This window comes from Falco cherrug, chromosome 13, assembly GCF_023634085.1.
Source record: "Falco cherrug isolate bFalChe1 chromosome 13, bFalChe1.pri, whole genome shotgun sequence".
Taxonomy (NCBI): Eukaryota; Metazoa; Chordata; class Aves; order Falconiformes; family Falconidae; genus Falco; species Falco cherrug.
Window position 1 is genome coordinate 13,995,754 of NC_073709.1, and position 21,917 is coordinate 14,017,670.

The 21,917-nt window shown below is 39.4% G+C and overlaps 1 protein-coding gene and 1 long non-coding RNA gene across 12 annotated transcripts in view; one reads left to right on the plus strand and one right to left on the minus strand.

The window, feature by feature from the left end:
- The window catches only part of LTBP1 (latent transforming growth factor beta binding protein 1), a 216,759-nt gene that overhangs the window by 187,734 nt on the left and 7,108 nt on the right, over positions 1-21,917 (plus strand). For 8 of the 11 annotated variants that reach the window (XM_055726094.1, XM_055726086.1, XM_055726087.1 and 5 more), the window contains 5 exons: positions 4,369-4,551; positions 5,860-5,946; positions 8,992-9,120; positions 10,441-10,581; positions 12,877-13,047. In XM_055726094.1, coding sequence (XP_055582069.1) covers positions 4,369-4,551; positions 5,860-5,946; positions 8,992-9,120; positions 10,441-10,581; positions 12,877-13,047 — 711 coding nt within the window. The remainder of the gene's footprint in view (positions 1-4,368; positions 4,552-5,859; positions 5,947-8,991; positions 9,121-10,440; positions 10,582-12,876; positions 13,048-21,917) is intronic. The other 3 variants (XM_055726088.1, XM_055726089.1, XM_055726093.1) reach the window with 1 other exon arrangement.
- The window catches only part of LOC129737304 (uncharacterized), a 34,851-nt gene continuing 33,598 nt past the window's right edge, over positions 20,665-21,917 (minus strand). The window contains exon 4 of the long non-coding RNA XR_008735016.1: positions 20,665-20,795. This is a non-coding gene — a long non-coding RNA (uncharacterized LOC129737304). The remainder of the gene's footprint in view (positions 20,796-21,917) is intronic.

Here is a 21,917-nt window from a genome sequence, read left to right on the forward strand (position 1 = left end):
AAAGATAAAGGAGGAAAGAACTCTCTTTTGTATTAGATGAAACTTTGCTGTTATACATCTTCGTACCTAAGAGAGAAAAGAAAATGCCTGGTTTGGGTTAAAGTCCTCTCATGTATTCTTTTAACAAGATATATAAAGCCAGTTATGATGAATTCCTAGCAAGTATCAAGCTGAATGACATTTGATTAATTATCCATATTAACATGGGTTTATTTGTTTCTACATAAGAAAAAATGCATGTTCTAGTATGCATCTAAATTACTAATACATTATGAATGTACCTAATCACGTTGAATCCAGAAGCTATAAAGCATAGTATATATTTGAGGATTATAATTGGTATGATTTAAAATGAGAACTGCAAACAAAAGTGTGGGTGTAAACAGAAGCATATAAGCAGGAATCTGGCTTACATATACAAAGGTCAGTGAGCTCACAAGTTTGGGTTACAGCTCCGCCACTGCAAAGAATCCCAGTGAGAGAATTCTGCTAAGGTGCCAGGGCCCACTGAGCTACCTACAGCTAATTTAGATATTGCTTTCTCCTGGATACATGAAATGTGACCAGTTATTTACAGCAAGATATTGAACAGTCTTTACTAGGCTTTATAAGTAAAAATCACAGGCTTGGTATCTAGCCATGAGTACCTCCTAGACTGATTTGTATTAAAACAAAATCAGTGCCCCCCTGCATCTAACCAACCACCAGCACCAAAAATTTGAGGCTGCCAAGTAACAGTTTGTAAATCTTATCCAAAAAGCTTCCTCAAGACTAAAAATTTGGTGCCCAAGTATAATTTCTAAATTTCCTAAACTTTAAGGGCTTTCTAAATGTTAAGACTTTAAAGGAAACTCTTCATATTTGTTTGGGGGGTTTTTATGGCGGTGTGCACCGTAATGGTAAATAATGATCTGAATTTCAGTCATCTATGAACATTGTCTTAGATACCATTTTTAAAGGTGCATCACTTGCACTAATCCCTGATTTGTACATATGCATGTATATGCATATACACTGCACACACACACACGTCAGGTGGTGTAGCTTGCCGCATGTGGAGCCAACTGGGAAATCTAAACAAGTACACTCTGACGATAGGCACATACCGATCTGGTTTTACTGTCCTTTTGAAAATCAGGTTCTGAAAGTGTGTGTTACTCAAGCTGTTTGCTCAGTTACCAGAGTCTTTGCTGAGGTTTTGGAAGTGATGATTTTTCACTGTAGCAACCACCTTACTGATTCCACCTGTGAGTAACAGGCATTGGTACACAGTTCTAGCATTTAAGATCCCATCCATTCCATATGTTTTGGTTTTTTCAGGTCACAGTTGCTAACAGGCCACCATTTATGCAAATATTTAAGTATGCTGAAGTCTAAGCATATGCTAATATCCTGATTATCCACTGAATCCTATATTACTAATGCACATTTTTGCACCAAACACACGCTGAAGCATGTTCTTGGATCAAGGTTACACTAAGGTATATAAATCTATTAATAATAAATACTTATTAAAATCTAGCAACAACTATAAAGAAATCTCTCCTATAGGCTGTTAATGGAACAGTCATATCAACAACCTGATAAAATTATGTTCCTTTACCAGTGCGCTTTAGGTAGAGATATTTTGCATTTTCTAACAACAAAAAACCCGGAACAGTGATACAAAAAAAAAAAAGGTATCCATTTCCAATCATGTTTTGTTACCTAGTGAAACTACTTTCAAAAACGATCTCTTTAGAAATGGTTAATGTATGAGAGAGAAATTATAAGCTTGTAGACACAGACTGGCCTTGGTTTAAAAAAAAATAATGAAAGATTTGTGTCTCATTTGCTTTCCAAACATTCATGACGCCTGTTTGACTAACCCTCAGTCACAGCTGTGTAAACAACAGACTTTTAAGCTGCTGAACAGATAATGGGAGGAGAAACCAACACATCATATGTAAGATGGGAATAAACAATGACATGATGAGACTGTCTCCCCTTCCTCCTGGGGCAGCTTCTGGTGTTCTTTCTCTGGTACATGCCTTTTCTCCTGGTGAAGATTTGGCTTTGATTCAGTTAGAGAGATGGCAAAAGGCCAAGGAAAATTATAATTTGGTGGCTGAAGTACTGCTCTCTCACCTTGGAATAACAGATTTAGTTCAGTTGGGTTTTTGTGACACATGATAGTCTTAACGTAGTTCCTATTGGATAGCAGCTGATACCACAAAACCACCGCACTTTATGAAATTGAGCACATGATGGAAAATTGTAACTATCTGGTAAGGGGAGACCACAGGCTAAACTAACAAAGATGAAATCAGCACTCAGCTGGGTCTTTCCTTTAATGTACAACTTGGTTACCTTGGTGAAATGGCAAAGGAGATTTTGCCTTGCAGGTGGCAACATTGTACTAAATTTGAATAGAGGTGTCTTTCAGCCCCTCAACCTCCCACAACAGAAACGATCACTTTTCTAAGGAAAATAGAAATAAATCCAATTATCTGTTTGGAATTAGAAGCCAAAAGAACTATTGCACATGTTCATACTATTGAAGTGCAATAATAATTCAGCATTTGTTGAACAATCACCGTCTTCAAGCTCCTACCTCACAACCATTATTTTTTAAGTGGACAGGATCAGAAAAATCTGTCCTACAGCTGGCGTAAAGAGGCTGAGCTTGACCACCAAGAGACAGGGGCAGACAGATGAGGTGCTCAGGTGAACTTGGCTTGCCCAGGTGTACCGATACCTGTAAGTGGGCCAGCCTTTGGCTCTTTTTTGAAAAGAACTGCAAGGTAAACAAAGGTAGTTATATGCCACAACTCTTTGGGTCTTACTAATCTTCTAGCCTTTTGAAATGCACTGTCACTGAGGTATGAAATAAGGTTTTGATTTCCACCTGGACATGTGTTAACTGAGAAATGTCTCAAGCCTGGCATATTGTGCAAGAGCCTGGGTAGAAAGGAATGAAATCTCAAACAATGGAAAATCAGCCAACATGCAATACATTTTAGTAGGTTTTTGTGAATTAAACATTTGTTAAGTGTTAAGCACAAAGAATTTCCTAAGACAAAAAGGAAACTAGTCACCTTGAGATTTATGTGTCCTAAGTTCCTGAACAAAGTTTTGGGTTTGATTAATAAATGTGAGCATTTGTAGTTTTAGAACTCAATTACTTTATGGACAGCTTATGAAGTTTTTCATGTTGATCAAGTGTGAATAACAATCTTATGTGATAGTTCCCACTTCTGAGCTGTTGATGAGAATTATTGTAGAAGTGCAAGGTTAGAGAGACAAAGTTCTGCAAACACAGAAGCTTTAACTAGGTATTTTTTTCCAAACTCACTTCTTGGTGCACTTTAGGAGTGCCTTGCTTTCAGAAGGTCTTTGACTATTAAAGGGGTCTTTATTGGATCTATGGGAATAGACTGTTTTTGCCTCCAGTCCTTATAAATATTGTGAGAGGACCCACTCAACTGCTAAAGACAGAAAATCTGACTTCTTGGCTGGATGCCTATTTTAAAGCAAAGCACAGAGTCAATTAACTTGACATCTGCATTATATTCCTCTGCTTACCGTGAAGTCAGTCAGTTACTCTTGCAAAATCGTAAAGGGCCTTGTATTCAAGTGAGGAACGTGCTTTTATCCAGGGAAATTAAAAGGGGCTGGAAATGTTCATTCTTTTGAAAATCATGCCGCCTCAGTTTGTGCCTCAGCTCCCTATCTGTAAAATGAGGTTGTAATGTTTGCTTACCTCTGTGAAGAGCTTCCAGATTCATACGTGAAAAGCACCATGTCAGTAGTTAGGCATGGTGGTTGAATAGCTGAGCTGTCTACCTGAGATAAAATAAGGTTTTAGTTCCCACGTGGATACATGCGTTACTGGGTAAGTATCTCAAGCCTGGCATATTGTGTGGGAGCCTGAGTAGAAAGGAATGAAATCTCAAACAATGGAGAATCAGCCACCATACAATAGTTTTTAGTAGGTTTTTGTGAATTAAACGTTTGTTAAGTGCTAAGCATAAAGGATTTCCCAAGATAAAAAGGAAACTAGTCACCTCGAGATTTATCTGTCTTACCTACCTGAGAGCAGGTAGATCGTGCATTGCTTAAAAAGGAAAGAATGTGAAGAATCCCTTTGTGGACAAGTTGGAGAACAAGTCTGAAAAAGTCAAAAGGAAGGTTATCAATTTCCATCATTCTTCCTAAGAACAAAAAAGTTAAAACCAAAATTTGTGCTTAACCATTTTGTTCCCTGCTTGATGACAATGCTGTTCTTCACTATGGAGAAACTGAGGTACCATGGCTTTTCTGATTCTCCTGTAAAACTGGTTCATTTCTTGTCATCTTATGTGGTTTATGTCTTCTTTTTGCCTTTAGAATTACCAATAGAGTCTGATCAACATGACGATGGAAGGAAGGAGTGCTACTACAATCTGAACGATGCTAATTTCTGTGACAACGTACTGACGTCCAATGTAACCAAACAAGAATGCTGCTGTACCTTGGGTGCTGGCTGGGGTGATAACTGTGAAATCTTCCCATGCCCTGTCTTCGGAACTGGTAAGAGGATGTCTTCTGTCCCTGTGCAAGCTTTTGAAGCATTGTGTTTATATTAACAGTAGCACGCTTTGCCTTCAGAGAAGGCTTGCCCGTTAAATCCCATATGCTGTACTATTTAATCATGACTTCTCCATGGGAGACTTCCATGGAGGAAAAGTTAACAGGAATAATTCATACCTGGTGTAAATCCATTGGCTTCACTGCAGTTACCCTAGGGATAAAAACAGCCTGTTACTGAACGGCATTATCTCCAACTGATTTTAAACAAAGATGGATTCTCACAGAAGCTTTTTCCAGTTGCTACAGTAACATGTTAGATTTTTCCCACAAGCCGGAAAACAAAGGTAAGCAGTACAGTGTTTTTGAGTCTGCAGCTATTTGTAATGTTTTTTCTACAGCACTACGAATTACTGATATATATTGTGACATTAGTTTTACATTTGCTACTTACTGAACAATTCAGTTAATCATGTTGTCTGCAGACTGTTGTTTAACCTCTAAATATTGAATTAGAAAAACATAGCCATATGATATTTGTCACAAATATTGAAAACAGTACTTGAAACATAAACAGTGATGGCTGAAATTCAGAATCTGGCTGGAAGAAATCACATAAGAGAGAACATGTGTAAACTTTCTGAGATTAAACACTAAAGATTACTTTTCACACAAATGTATCATGTTTAATTCCTGTTTTAACTACTTTAGAATCAGCAAAACTGAAATGAAATGTGCTACAAAAAGAGTCTCTCTGCTTGGATAGGTTTATTTGGTTCTGTATGGTCTCCAAGCCACTTGAAATAATTTCCCTCTCTAATCCACACCATGTTCTCCTGTTGCAGTCAATTAGTGTTTTTGCTGTATAAGGACTGAAAAATGTGGACAGGGGTTTGTATCTCAGCTGGGGTATGTCTAGATGGCGCTTGCAGTATGGCTCGTAGAGGTCCATGCTAGCTTTAAAGATAATTTGGCTACCGGTATTGTTATAACTACAGTGAGCCACGAAACCCAGTAAGGACTATGTTCTCCTGCCAAGGAGCAAGAGAAATGAGTTTGTGTGGAGCTCTGTGATGCTGTGAGCACCCTAGCTGGGTTTTTCAAAGCTAGCTCTGCAAATTGAGAGCAGGGGAAAGCCGGGCTGTAGTGTTAGCACCCCCATTTAGCTAAAGGTGTGTGTGATTGCCTGATGGATGTGAGTAAGGCAAAACGTCACCTCAGATTTCTCAAAATACCCTGAAACACATATGTAACACACACGTACGTAACTTTTCTTTAACGACGTAATTTTTTGATTTCTTTCTCTCCTAGCTGAATTTACTGATTTGTGTCCTGAAGGAAAAGGTTTCATTCCCTCTGGAGAATCATCTTACGGGCTTCTTGCTCAGAATTACAAAGGTCAGTGCTGACTTGTATTAAGTTTAATTATTTCAGAAGTTCTGGTAGTTGATTGACTAGAAATGTGAGCCAGCAATGTAAACATACTAATGCAAATTTTATTAGGTGATAAAAACAGCTTGTGAGATGAAACATTACTAAAAATCATCGTTTGACAGATTGTTAAGAATGTCTCTGTAATATTCTGGTTTAATTAAGTGCTATATACTGTGAGAGTAGGTGCTGAGACCACAAACCTCAAATACTCATTTACATAGGAAACACAAAGCCACCTTAAATTTGTAAATAAATGCATGGGGAGTTGGAAAAGAGAAGAGAAGTTCTGTTAAACATTAGACCTACAGGTGAGAATGAATATAAAAACTGAATCAAGTCCAGCAATGGTATTTTCATTGCTTCATGAAGTAATTATTGAACAGAAGATTGTAAAGTATGAGTGATAGAAGTAGTTGGTGGATGTGGGTGGGAGGGAGTTGGCATCACTGAGAAGTAAGAGTGAGATCAGCAAAATTCCTTTCCAAGTTTGATAAGAAGCCATAAATATTAATAATTTCTGAGATTAATTTTTCTTGGCATAAACACCCTGTATTTGTGTTAGCTAAAATGAAGTCAAAGTATTCTCTTTGGATTACACAGCAGCTACAGGATCTTTAGAAAAGCACACATTTCATATATTCCTATTGGAATTGTTGTTTTACAAATCACCAACTAAATGGAGAAAGTACTGTGTGTTCATATCACATAAAAATGTAGTAAAATTTACTATTTTCTAAAGACCTTAGCAGAGGCATAGTATCACATGGTTGATGAGCATTTGTCAGAGTTGCTTCTAGCTAAATCACTAATCTGTCAGACCAGATTCTGAGAGATGACAAAAATTGGTGGGACTTGAAAGATCTTGGATTTTTTCCTAACAGTTGTTAGGTGTACTTCTTCAAAATACCCTTCCTCACTGAGTAGGACACTACTAGGTCGATTCTCCTGTCCAGTTAGTGAGTAGACCATGGTTGAGTTCAGTTCTTTGCCCTATGCATATTTTTGTGTTATCCTCAGCAGGTGTTTCTTTGTACCTGTAAAGCGCATGGGATGTGGAAAAAAACTAAAGGTTACAAGGGACTTAATATCCAGATTCGTTAGAGTAACGTGGGCATTTAAATGGGGTAATTCACATAAGACCTCCACTCTCTGAAGGTGTTTCTTTGTCCACCAACTTGGAAAAAAGAACGAAGTCCCATGGGATGGATCCAGACCCGAGACTGGTGGTGGCAGGGACCAGTGTTGGACAGACGCAGTTTACATCTAGACAAGTCATAACACTGTCACAGAGCCCATCTTAAAGGACATAACACTCTCTGAGGGTATTTTTGTTCAGGGATTGTGTTGTCTGTTTTTGCAGATCTCGATTTCTGTGTATTTTTGCGATGTAGATTTCGGACATGCTTTGTGTACAGTATGGCCAAATGTGCCTCAGAAAAACTCCCTTGGTTTTGTTGTGCTACCTCAGGGTTGATAATATCTCTAGCTGCCATGAATATTGCAGTGTGGAAATAGCTCATCAGGAAATATCTTTCACAAATCCTTGCCATAATAAGACTTCTTCTGTTTTCAGTAAGTTTATTTTGTAATAACCTTAGGAGTGGCACAAAGGACAAACAATAAATGGATAAGTACTTCTAGTAATGTGATCTTTCTCAGTTACACTAACTCGTATGTTCCTGTTGCTTTTGTAGGAGCAACTCCTGCTTTTTTAATTGGACTTATCTGTCAGAAATGAATGTACTCAGCTAGCTTTCCTTGATTCTACTCCCAGGCCTTCCCATTTTTCCCCGACACAAATCCATGTTCCATAGGAAAAAGACTGATGTGTATATTGTTAATCTTTGCATTGTTCTTGGTGCTAAACAGTCAAACTTAAAATATTTAATGTTTGAAGCCACTCAGTGGCTGGAACAGTAGCTGTAAAAATAAATAGTTTTGTAGCCCTTTCAGGTCTTCTGGAAAAAGTAAGCATTTGAATAAGGCACCTTTAAAACTGCTGTACAGCTGGAAATGACAGCTTTGGGCTAAAATCTGTGTTGCCCCAGAGTAAATCTATAAATAAGACAGTGGATTAAGACAATTGATATTGAAGGGAGAATCACCTGCTTTACATTGTGCTTTTTATTGCCATTTTTAATACCAGCCTAGCTTTAACAGACTATTCTAGGTAGGTCTAGCAAAGGAAAAGTCCATTTGGAAAAAAGGAAGTGCATAGAATTCTGACAGCAACAAATACAAGACTGAGGAAAAATGTGTACATATGTGAAAAGCTGTATGTGACCCGGCATATATTTTTGAAGAAATCTCCTTGAAAATGTTTAGCCTCATTTGAGAGTGTGGTAGATTCTTTTTGTCAGCTGTCACTAGGTCTGTAAGTAGTTGCAGGCTTAAATTTAGCAACGGACACAATTGTTCCTACGTAGTGGGAAGTCTCCACAGAAGTTGTGCATGTAGCTTCGAAAAATGAAATCACAAGCAGTGTGGATATGAAGGTTCCCTGCCATGTACAGCAGTCACCAAACTGTATGGAGAGAGGAGAGCAGACACAAAGTTCATACATAAGCGTAACTGCTTAGTAAGTTTTGTAATTAGATGGTGTGATGAAATTAAATCCATGGTGGGAATCCCTTAGGTAAAGCAAGTTATACTGGAAAATACAGGCCATATTCTTCATGTTTCCCCTGGAGCTAAGAGCAATGTGATACCAAAGGAAAGGAAAGGGGGCTGCAGATTCTTCCAGTCTCTGTGTGCCACAAGACTTACTCTGACAATGGAAAGGGAAAGTCATGGTCTACCAGTTTTCCCTTTCCCATTCTGGTTACAAGCACACCGTAGTCTCTTCCACACCATCTGTTTTTTTCCCCTGTGGATATCTGTGCTCCTGGGGTCCTCTGTTTAAAGCAAAGCTTGCTTGAACAGAGAAGTGTAAAGGCTTTATTCCATCTTGCTGCTCTGCGTGGCCTCATAACAATTACGGTAACACAGCCTTTAATGTGTTCTCCCCAGATGCTGACGAATGCCAACTCTTTGGACAAGAAATCTGTAAAAATGGCTTCTGTTTGAATACACAGCCAGGTTACGAGTGCTACTGCAAACAAGGCACATACTATGACCCTGTTAAGCTCCAGTGCTTTGGTAAGTTTATTTGAAGTGGTCTTGTCACTATAATGGTATGCAGATGGGCAAAACAAGCAGACTCATACAGCAGGACTCCCATCAGAAGTGCAGTATTCCGAGCAAGGGGAGGAACACTGGGCCTCCAAACTCCTGTAGCAGCTTTTTAAGAGGCATTGGGTCATTTCCCTTCCCTTCTGCTTGGCTGCACAGTGATTCTGGCCGACATGGTGATGGGCACGTAGAGCAGGGTTTGCTTTATTTGCTGCCTTTTTCACAAAAAGGCTCCCAGGAGTCTGCATCTCCAAAACAGCCCTTCATTCTCCTTTCAGTGTGTAGTGTAGAGCTGGTACCAGCCTCTACACAGGCAGCACAAAGTGACTGGAGGGGGCTCCCTCCTTGTAAGTGCACTGCTGCTTCGCTCTGCCATGGTACAGCTTAGCCTTCTGGTCTTTGTGTATGGGGCGAGCAGTGAAAGCCTGTACGTTGAAGCTTACCTTTCATTTGGGAAGTGCACTGGTTTTACTATAATAAATCAAATTAACGCAGCTATTTTTTTTTTAAGGACAGGTATTTTCCAGAAGGAGTGAATACACTGTGAAATTACAGTTCAGGTCATTGATAAGGCTGGTTTAGTCTGCACAACCTTGTACTCCTTTGGTTCTGGTACTCAGCTGAAAATTACTCATAACCATGGACCTGGCTTTTGCTTTGTAAGCAGAAAACCATGTATAATATGCAGAATAGCATAATGAAAGGAAGTAATTTTTGCAACCGCAGTAAGAGACCCTTTCACCTTGGGATTCTATGATTGTTCTTTACAAAGGGTGGATTGTTGCTGATTTAATGTAATTTATCAGAAGTAAAATGGCCTGCTCTTCCCTTTGAGCTAGATTTCTGCTTTTTCTCTACAAGAAAAACTAAGGAATAGAACTACTGTGGCTAGGTAAGGTGATCCCTTCTCCTGACCAGCTCATGAAGAATCTCAGAGAGTATGCCCGCATCTAATGCCTGCTGGTACTGCCCTAAAAGGATAGGAACATGGGAAGCAGCTGCAGCTGTGCTGGATGCAGGGTACAGCTGGCACTCCAACCCCCACAGCGAGACTCCTCTTCCAGATGCTCCCTGGTACTTGAGGATTAGAGATCAGCATCCTGCTGATCTGTCTGTCCTTCTCCATGGGCGCAGGCAGGATTTTGCTGCCAGCAGTTGGTATTTGTGGTAATTAACAGAAGTCATGCAGGGAAATCTGCTCCTAATATAGGAAAATATAAACATGGATTAACACAATGCGACTACTTTGTGCTGGCTCTCCTTGATACATTTCCTTCCATTTTAAAGACACGGATGAATGTCAGGACCCAAACAGCTGTATTGATGGCCAGTGCATTAACACAGAAGGATCTTACAACTGTTTCTGTACACACCCAATGGTTCTGGACGCAACAGAAAAGCGATGCATCAGACCAGCAGATTCAAGTGGTATGATCCATTATACGTATTACTGAAGTGAGTACACCTCTAGGAGGTGGTGCTGACATGGCTACAGACCCCAGTAAGCTTAGGCTGGGTCATGCTTGGATGAGCCTGCTCTTTTGGAGGATTCTGGAAGGCAATGCTTGGACCATCATCTGTTGATCTAGAAGGCATCGTGATGTAGGACTCCACAGGGCTCCACTTCCCCAGTGTAGACAGGAGATTGCTGGAAGCATTAATGAGATTAGGCTTGGGCTGGGGAGTCTTCAGCCCCCTGATTCGCCAGCTCTGCATCTGCCTCATCCACCGTGTAGGTAATGAAGCATAGCCTGCTGGCTGTCTCACTAAGGCTGGGGTGTGGTTGTGGGCTACCTCTGGAGATTCAGGTTGGAGTAAGTAGCTGCTTCTAACAAAGCAAGGAATAAAAACAGGAATAACAGGATATAGGAAGAAATAGCTGAAATTGTATCTGTGCTTTCAATTGTAATACCGAGGGTACATCAAGCTTATATTTTCAAGCTGTTGGCTGCAGCGTCACTGTTAAAGCAAGGTTTTTGTATGTTAATTTCAGTAGACACTGATGTCAGAAAAAAATGTTAAATATTATGAGATTCTTAGAAACATCTTGGAAATCCAGAGCGTTATGCAGTCTGCACAGCATTGTCTATGCCACACACATCTCTGAAAGAAATGTGACAATGGGTTTGATTAGTATTGGCACTATATAGCCATAAATCCAAACCTCTGGTCCCTGCAACTTGCAATTAATTTTCCTAAGATGCTTCTGTGAAAAGAAATGGGAATACAGACTGAATGCCTGCTTTAGTCACTGATACTTTTGAGGACTATGTGGTCATCCTCTTGCCTGAAACTGTGAAAGAACCACAGCATTTCTGTTGTTCAGTCTTCAGTTAAACAAACCACGAGCAGCATTGTCCTTTGGGTTCATCTAGGATGTGAAGGCAATGCAAGGGCCCAAAGGGTGTTCTGTCATGCGACATTGGGGCTGACACAGCAATAATCTTCTCACCCAGCACTTAGTGCTCAAGCCTTGTATCACTACTGGCAATGTCCTCCCTAACAGAGATGAGGAGGGGACAGGCTGGGTCCTTTGCTGCCAGCAGAATTTGGAGTTGGTTGCAGAGACCCACTTTTGCTCTTCACTGCATGTTCTGGCAAGTTCTTAGTAGAACAGTTATCTAAATGTCGATAAACTTTGCACTTTCAGAACTCACTGTTTTACTCTTGAGCTAGGTTTCAATTCTGTATTCACCCATGCACCAGTGCATCATGTAAAAATGCAGTAAATACATATGCACAGACAAAACAGAACCTTGGTTTCTGACAATGCTTATTTTGCACTCTATGTTGGAGCAAAATCAAAACCTTGCAGATGTCTTTACAAAACAATTGTGCTGAGGTTTTTATATTCCAAGTGGAAGATTAAGTTTACAGTTCCCTCCCTCCGATCAGCAGTGATCAGAGATTGCTAGGACTAGGAATTGTTCCTTCTGAGATCTAGTATGCCTCTGAAATATTCCAGCTTTGACAAAAGTGCATGTTTTTGTTAAAGTTCATAAGAATGTGACAGTAGTTCACAGCAGCATTCTGTCTCTAACAATAGCTTTAAGTGGATGACTGGGGACCAGAAGAGCAGATAAACAATACTTGTTACTCACCCTCCCCAGCACTCTCCCAGCCTCCAGCTATTTTCAGCTCAGGGGATTTCCTGAGCCTGATGAAGTTTGTCTGTTCGGTTAATGGGACTCTCTTCCAAGTATTTGTCCAGTCTCCTGTTGAGCCCATGTCAAATTTTTGTTCAGCTCGGCCCTAGCTGTCAAAGTTCTTTCAGAGGCCACTGATGGCAATGTAAGAAAAGTAAAATAACTTTTAAAGATTCATTCTGTGGATGGAGTTCCCCAAATAGTCACCTCTGTCCTAACATTGGTTTTTGTCAAGATCTCTTAACTTCCATGAGAGCAGAGTCAGTGTGAAGCGTTCAGCAATGACTACTGATTTAGGAAGTTTTATTTCTTGGGTGTCCAACCCAATGTGCCTTTAAACTGGCCTAACAATGCCAAATCAGAACCTTTTAAGATTTTTGCAAAGCTGAACACTTAAGGGATGAGCCACCTCAGGCACTTAAAAATGGTCATGACTTCTAAGCTTAAATTTGTTTTCAGCAAAGTCTGCAAAGCTAGGTTATTCTTCTAATCTAAGTTTAGAAAATCCTGCATTATGCCAGTATCATTTTTAAGTAACAGTGCTGTGATAATGATCTAATGCTGTCTTCTCCATCAGAACAAACTGAAGAAACTGAAGTCTACCAGGACCTTTGCTGGCAGCATCTAAGCGATGATTTTGTTTGTAGTCGACCTCTGGTTGGAAAGCAGACTACGTACACTGAGTGCTGTTGCCTATACGGGGAAGCCTGGGGCATGCAGTGCGCGTTGTGTCCTATGAAAGAGTCAGGTAAGGAAACACATGTGTCAATTGTTGGAATGAAATCTGAAATACTTAATCAGTTTAATCCCTTGCATCCAGTTTAATACTTGGGCTAATAACATAAGAAACAAAAAAAAACCCTAACCATTCAAGAACAATCAAAATTTTTCTAATTAATTAAGGGGAAATCATTACAGTCAATTTTGCAAATGTAGCTGCTTTTATTTTTTGGCATTTAGAGGACCTGTTTCCTTCAGGGGGAACAATCAGTGACTGACAGTTTAGAACCTCAGTGGAAACAGGGGAGGGCATTTTAAGGATAGCAGAATTCCTTAACCATCTATGACAACAGAGGTGCAGTTCGTGTGCGCACACACACACGATAATGAGCAGGTCACATAACTGTTTGGGATTTTTCCTGCTGGTATTATACATTCAGATGCATTTTTTAGTGCAATTTTCTGCCAAGCTGGCTGCAATTAGATGTGTTTGCTTGATAAGGGTCTGGTAAGTCGTGGTTTAGACTCACTAAACATATCAAAGAATGAGTTGTTATTGTATGGCTATATGCTCAGATATTACAAAATGTATAGATGAGCAATTCAAGATAGATAAGGGGAACTGAGTACCATAAAGACTGAAGAATTTCCAGGGAGTATAACTTGATGTCAAAGAAAATTGACTGACAGTCCTATCTTTAAAAGATTGTATTTTGTTTACACCTTTAGAAATTAGACATTGTTCCAAGACATTTCAGGTAGAAGCTGCTTCTTGTGGTGACTACAAAAGCTAAATGGATGTAGAGAGAGATGCTGTCATGACACACAGGCTTATTTCAGGGGACTGTGGACTTGAGAAGAGACCAGTGGAAGCTGCACAGGTATTTGTCATGCTGTGCCTGAGATACATTAGCCCTGGTGTACACAGTCTGGTACTACACTAACTTCTTCCCCCCATATAAACTATTCCAAGTTCTAGTTTGGATGCAGCTTTCTTACTACAAATGTGTCTTTCAGTAACATGGTTTTCCATGTAGGAATGCCATGCTACATTAGTAAAGTGTTTTATTCTGATCACACCTGGATTTTTTACTTGGGCCTGCGTCACTCTAACCATAATGTTGTGGCTACAGCAGGACATGTTTTACCTGTAGCAAGAACCCTGGAGTTAAAACTACATAGAGAAGCTCAGTGAAGCATTAATGTGGTTGCTTGTGTGTGCTTGGATTTTATGTTCTTGTAATTCACTTGCAAGGTCCCTGAACCTGTTCTTATATATCTTTACTTGTTTGAATTTGCTTTGGAAGTGCAGCAACTGAAAAAAGTGCCTGATTTTGATGATGTTGGCTGGAGTAACTGCTGGCTGATGCTTACCCCAGAAAGAGACTGAAGAAGAAAAACAGGGCATGGCAGCATTTTGCTTTATAAGATATGGAAATCTCTGAAATGTCTTTGTTGGAACAAATCTTATAGAAGGACATTCCCAGGTACTGAATTACTACACCTGCTAGAATAACAAGTACAATGGAATGAGATGTAATAGTAAATAAAATACAGGGCAATAGCTAATACCAAGAATTGTTGCTATGACCTGGAGCTCCTCAGGTGGAAAGACAGAGCAGGATAAAGGAGTTTTTCTTTGTACAAAGTTCATCTCGTGCTGACAGTGACCTGTCTGTGTCATGCAAGCATGCAATCCAGAGAAAAGCAAGGAAAGCTGTTCCTGGTAGAGATAGTTCAGGGAAGTACAAGAGTTGCTTCTGAAGATTTCTAGTGAGTGACATTTAAAGCAGGATAAATCTGAAAAGGAACAGAGAAAGAGTCCCAAGCTGGTCAGGGAATGGAGGACCTGACTTAAAAGGGAAGATGTAAGAAGGCAAGCCTAGATGCAGAACAAAGGCTGCAAATGGTAAGACTCTCCGCTACAGCACAATCATGGGGGATTCCCACAAGATTTAAAGTAAACAACAGTGCTGATGTTAGGAAAAAATTGGAACAAGTTCAGTCTGAACATATTTAGGCTTGAAATTACATAGATTTTGACCATTAGGATCACAGGATTCTGGAGCAGCAATCCTGCAAGAACAGTGAGGTGCAGATCCCAACTAACTCTCTCAAGAAACTTGAGAAATACGTTAAAAAAATGACAAGGAGGTTCCTGATGGGTAACATGCTAGACATCACTTGGATGACCCTCAGTCAAAGCTGAAGAGCGTTATGTTGGGTCATAAAATCTTCCTCCCTCCAGACGTAAGATATTTTTTATGTGAAGTTTAATATGCATTGAAAAGCATCTGCTTTAACTGAAACTACAAGGCATACTTTGATCTCAAATACTTTAAATCATCCTTATAGATTGGGACATAGTTAAAAAAATTAAAAGCATATTGAATCTTTATTACGTCAGAACAAACATACAAGTTTATTTTCTCAGTGGAGGTGGTATATGCTCATTTGTCCTTGCACACATAGGCACACACCCACACAGCAACCTGGAAGCCTTTCTCTGTTTTCAGGAACATTTACCAAGAAAAATTTAAAGCTGACTGCACTGAATAAATGATTCATTTGACATATCTTCAGTTTGTAGCACTTAACGTGATATCATTGGCTCAAGAGAGTGCTTTCACACCTCTGGGCCAGCAGGTCACAGGTTCAAGTCCTGGCTGGGGAACCTGGAATTTCTCCATTTTTAAATACTTGTGTATTGTGTTGGCCAGATTTACTACTGAAGCTGTTTGCTTATTTCCCAAGTTAGGGGCATTCTGAAGATTTGTAACACATGTTACAGAAGACTTGGGGATGTGAAAAGTGTTATCACCAGAAGACTTTCACCGTGATATGGGTTGGATCATAGAAGGGATCATTTACTGTTCTATGGTTTCCTTTTACCTTGTTTATACTCCCCTTGTCTTTGAGGATCTAGATGCTGCACTTGGAAAGAAGGAAGTACAGGCTTACTACTGGAAGTGATACATTTGCAAGTCCCTCCTAAAACAAATATACACTTTAATAAAGATAACCTCTAACTTCCGTGTCCTGGCTTGTCTTGAAAGCTGACAAGATTTAAATGTCCTGTTTGAGTAGCATCCAGCATAAAACCAGTGGGAAAAGCGAGAACTTCTATAAGAATTTATTCATACAAATGAAAAAGAAACCCAGTCTTTCACCAGCATGAATATAAAATTTACATAGTTGCTACGATTTCTAAAAACTACTAATGGGTACTTGATCAAACAAACCCTGCTGAAAACGACACTAAGCATTTAAAGCTCAAGACAAAAATAAGTAGCGGTTGTTGAAGTATTGCAGCTGAACAGCAACATCTTAACAACAGTAAGACTGGTAAGTATTTTGATGACAACATTAAGGAGCAAACTCAAAATACTAGTTCAAAGTCCTGATCAAAATACTGCAAACATGAACTGTAGTGAAGTGATTGAGTACATCTCACTTGTACAAACAATTCTGTGAGGCAGACCTTCTTGTCATTAAACGAAGGAAGCAAAGACAGATTACTTTCAATTACATTGGTTCTAATAATATGATCTTATGGTATCTTCGTATTACAGATAAAGGCTTTCACACATTGCATCCAATACCAAAATGTGAACTACTGTAACGTATTTTCTCTGGGCTCATTGTAGTGTTAGGCTGTACTTGCCCAAAGAATGTTTAGTAATGATCCTTAAGAAATCTCTGTTATTTGAGGTTTGCCATTTGCAACCTGTAATAATTGACCAATTGAGGAAAATTAGAAAATTGGATACTTTTGTTTTAGATAAGAAAAACAAAACTTCCTTTTTTCATTGCACACACACACACAGAAATCTGTTGGATGACCTACCTTCAGAAGTTCTCCTTCCTTGGTCAATTTTTTGTTAGTGCCCTAAGACCTAACTGTCTCCATCCAGAGTCTGTGCTCTAGTAACTGGCAGCAGGACAGGCACCAATGGGTTTAGCAGCTGGGTCATCCATGCCAGGAAACAGAGCAACTGGCCAAGACTAAAAAATTCTGGAATCTAAAATAAGGCCATATACACCTCACGTTAACCTGAACACATGTAGCACCTGAATTATAAACCTGCTGAGCCTCCAGAAACTCCTGTGAGACCCTTATGGGACTGGAGTGGATTTTAGACAAGGTGTATTGTTACAGGGTACAGGAAATTGGAAGGGAGGAGATAGAAGTAACAGCTAGAAAATGTTGAGCAAGTTGGTGTGCTGGAATCAGCATTTAAGTTAGGGAAACTGCCTATTTTTATATTTGTAAAATGATCTTGGAGTTTGTTGGTGCAGTGCCGTACCACCCTTGCTTTGGGAACACCTTAGGATGCTACAGAAGTGGACTTACGCGCCCCTGAACTAATGATATGCCAGCCTTTTAAGGAGGGTGCTTTCTCCTTCTGTAGCTGGCTGCCTGGAGACATTTTAATACAGAAAAAGGGGGGAAGGTAGGACTGGGACTCTGCAGTTTTAACAAATGTTTTACTAACTGCTTACTGTGGGTGGGGGTATATTGCTACACCTATAACTAGGAACTTGGTGGTAGTTTGTCTACTAAGATAATGTCACAAACACCTTCTTAGGCAACTGTAAAGGACATCAGCATTCAGTTTATCAGCTTGCTTATTTGTGTAACCTTATACATACCTTTTTTTTTATTGTAAGTTTTAAATTCTAGTAGTTTGGGGGGTTTTATGGAACCACTTTATGTTTAGAAGTTCTGCAGAAAGGTCAATGGTAGAACTTCAGTCAGTACATGTTACAGATGTTCTGTGAGACTTGGAGTCACATAAAGAACTGCAGAAGATTTATGTTGTGCTTGAAGTTTCTCTTTGTCTCCATCTTGGCATTTGCAAAGCCCAGACTAGGAGAACACTGAGGGTAGTGGGTAACGGGAATCATCTGGGGGATTTCTCTTGGCCAGTTTCACATTGGGGTTTTTTTTATACAGAAACCCGTGTCCGTGCTGGTCCTACCAGTTTCCCCTTCCATCAGGGCAGAGAAATAGACACCCTGAGCATTAGATTCCTTCTGACTTGTTCTAGACATCTACTTCAGTATGAGATGATGTCCTAAAAGTGGTTATATCTTTCCATGAACTAAAAATGGACACTGGATGACTATTTCAGGTGCAGACCCTTGGAGATGTCTACATGTAGGTTTTGAATTCTACCCTTTCTGGCAGAACAGACTGGATTGCGATTTTGTTGCTTTGTATCCTTTGTAAATATGATGAGTTAGTTCTGGGCTGAGTTTCTGTATTACAAGAACATGGTGTTCCCTTCAAGTTCTGGGTAATGTCGCTCATGAAGATCTGGAAGTACAGTGAATAGTGATGTGTGTAAAGGATGAGTTTCCATCTGTCCTCTTTTGAAATAGTAAAGATCAGCAGGGAGGCACTGGATTCCTTTCTGGAAACCATTGTTTGTCTTTCCATTTAGGATGGCATTGTGCCTCCTTCCTTTCTTGTAAGGACTCTGGACAAACTGATTATCTTTTGGGCTAAAAATATTAGTGATTGTGCCTTGAATATTCAAAGTCTTATGCTCGGTTGTGCAGATTTTTGGCTGCTTCCATTTCTGTTGTTGAAGATTTTCAGTGTTTTTTCCGAAGTTTAGAAGAGACATGCAAAATAGCCTTGGAAGGGTTTTCCTCATGGAACCTCACATTCCAAGTATATAGGGGAGTCAGCAAGGAGTCAAAAAGCCATTTGCAAAGTTGTGGCAGAAAAAAACTAACTCTTACTACAACTTCTAACAATCTACCTCAAGTGGTAGGAGAAAGAAGATTGTTTAAGGAAATTTGAGCAGCATTAGTTGAGGAACAAAAGATGACTACTGAGAGGTTTTGAAATCAAAAAAAAGGCAATTGCTTAAATTCTAACAAGAGCTTTACATCCACTGAGCTCTTCCTTAGCCATTTCATTTAGAGTATCTCCATGTGAGGATATTCATATCCTTTATAACTTGTGAAAAAAACCCTTTAAGACTGGTACCATTCCCTTCTTCTTTAGCACCCAAAGTTGTAGAATATATGTGAATGCTGTCTACCACAAACCTCAGCATTTGTTAATGGAAGAAGTCAATGAAATAATTTAAATTGTTAAATGGCACAATCTAAATAAACATAGAGCACAGCTTTGGTTCACAGATGATGCAATCTCCTGAGCGAGCATAAACGTAACCAATTCAGACTGATGTCCAGAACCTCTGGTTGTAAAGGGACATATATTACATGTAATAAATGCTTTCCTGGCTTTGTCATTCTCTCGAGTGATTTCTTCCATGGTAAAACTGTTGCAATCTTAAGTAATTCGAAGGAACTGCCTTGGTGTTGATACCTTTGGCTCTTTTTTTGTGTGTGTGATAGTGACAATTCTGGGGAGCTGGAACAGAAAAGCTTGCTTTATGGACAGGAGCTAGGATTGGCTGTGGTGCAGTTGTTTCATGGTTATGTCAGGAAAAGCATTTTTATATGTTTTGCTTTAAATACATGAAATATGGAAGATTTTTTCTGACTAGAGAATTTAGGACTTTTAGGCCTCCAGGTACAAGTAAGGCCCACACAGGCTTGCACAGTTACAACTGTATATGAAAATTAGATGCACATTTGCACGGCTGCAGTTGTGCTAACAAGCACCTAAAAGCCAGTCAGTCCATCCAATTTATGTCGCATTGTCTCTCCCAGCCTAGCTTTCATCACCAATTATGGCTAACGTCTGTGCCAGTACACATGTGCATCTGGCTGTAATCCCCTAACACACTTGTTTTATATGCACACATCCGACTTAAAAAATGTCCTTTACATTTTTGGAAGCATACATCAGCTTCCTTTTATAGTAGCTATCCTAAGTTATACAACAAGCTGCCTCAATGCTTCATTTGCAATTTATGAGGAAAACTTAGAAACACATGAAGCAATGTATATTAAAAACACAAGTCTTTTTTTCCTTTTGAACTGCAGTTGTATTGCCCTGATCACAGCCAGCAGATGAGCAAGCAGAGAAAATAAATCCCTACAGAAAAAGGTTGTATCATTGATTGTGAATTACAGAAAATTAGCTGGTTGGTTTTTTTACTTTACATGAAAGATTACTTTGAAAGTGAGCATGAATTTCTATGACAACTAAATGTTTTTGTCATTCAGGGGTAGTTACACATCTTCCCTTATTTTCTGCACCCTTACTGCCTTCTTGGTCTAAGTCTCCCACTGTCATCTCCCTAGGCCGACATCACGCTGTTCCCTTATTTGTATACTTGCTGCAACTCCCTGTGTGCCAGTCACGCTTTTACCCACAAATCTTACATTCTGTTCATTTAGTTCCCTTCCCTGGAAAACTATGACCAGCACACAGCACAGTGGCCTGAATTATGGTATTTTTAATTTGAACTGTAGGAACATAGCATAGCAAGGGGAAAAGTTTAAAACAACAGAAACTGTACATACGCATCTGTCTTGTTGTAACTTGTTCTTTCCTCCAGAGGGGAGACTCTGATGGGTTCATTTTTCTTGGGCATCCAAGTCTCTAGTTTACCTCATTTCAAAATGCTGGTTCTCATGACCTTTCCAGAATGTGGCCGCCCCTGGATACCTTTCAGTCCTTGTACTTTCCTCTCTATCCACCTTTTTCTTTCCGGGGGGGGCGGGAAAACAAGCTCAGTAAGGTGGCACAGATAACTTGCCATTGTTACTGGTCCTGAATTTCTACTGTTGGTTTCTTAGGTGGGTTGCTGTTGCTTTCCTTGGGTTTATCACCTGAGCACCTGGTAACTAAACCAACACATTAGAAAAGACAAGAGATAAGGTCTACACTATTGGACAACTAAATAGAATGTGCAATATTAAGAGAGTATTATAGGTAATTCCAAATTATCACAGTATATATCAAAACAATTATATAAATTATATATAAGGAGGATAGGTGTATGCATTCTAAAGTGACTTAAGACTATATAAATGCTCTGTCATCTTTTGTGTTAAAGCTATATATATACATAATGTATCTATTATTAAAATCCTAGTATTAACAAATGGTTAATTAAGCATAATAGACTTAGCGGTTAATAGATTATTACATTTGTATGTATAGCCTTGTAGAAGACTTTGATATAGTCACAACTCCTTGTAACAAATACCAAGTTCACAGTATGCCATAAAACGCTCTTAATCATTCTGTAGTCACTAATTTACTTATAATGAGACCTAAAAATGCAGACATCCAGAACTGGACTGGCGAGGGACCAGTGTGGCAGGAAACAGGTTTCTATTGTCAACATTTCTTTATTCTTCTTTAGATAATAACCAACTTTGCATTGGCAAACATACAATATAAAACAGTCTTGCACAATCTTCAAACTACCAAACCCATGTATATGAGAGCTCCATGTCTATGGATTTTCAAATGTTCTGACTGCACCTTTCAGAAGAAAACCATTGCTTCTACTACTGGTATCACTAAATGTAAAATTAGTGGTGAGTAATCTAAGAAGCCAAAGTCCAGGTTCTGTCCAGTCCTTTCCATCAGATCACATTTGTGCAGAAGTAGTGATCCCTCAGACCTGCTTGCCTTGTCCCCTTGCTGTTCACTGCTTTTGTATGGTAGTTTCTTCCGCACAGGCCAGATGAATTAGTATTTTGCAGTAGAGTTTAGATTTCCTTTGCCAAGAACATTTGTGTGCATCTGTGAGAAAGTGCTTTTAAACTTCTGCACAGCTTTTCTCTGTGTACATATCAATGAAGGAATCAGTCTGAGGTGGTAACCTCGCTGTCCCCATATGTGGATGTTATCTGGGATAGATAAGGAAGGAAGAATAGGGTGTTTCTGGTCCTATGACAGCTTCTAAAACTATGGTCATTATTGTAGTATCTCAGTGGGAAGCTGCGCTTTTAAGG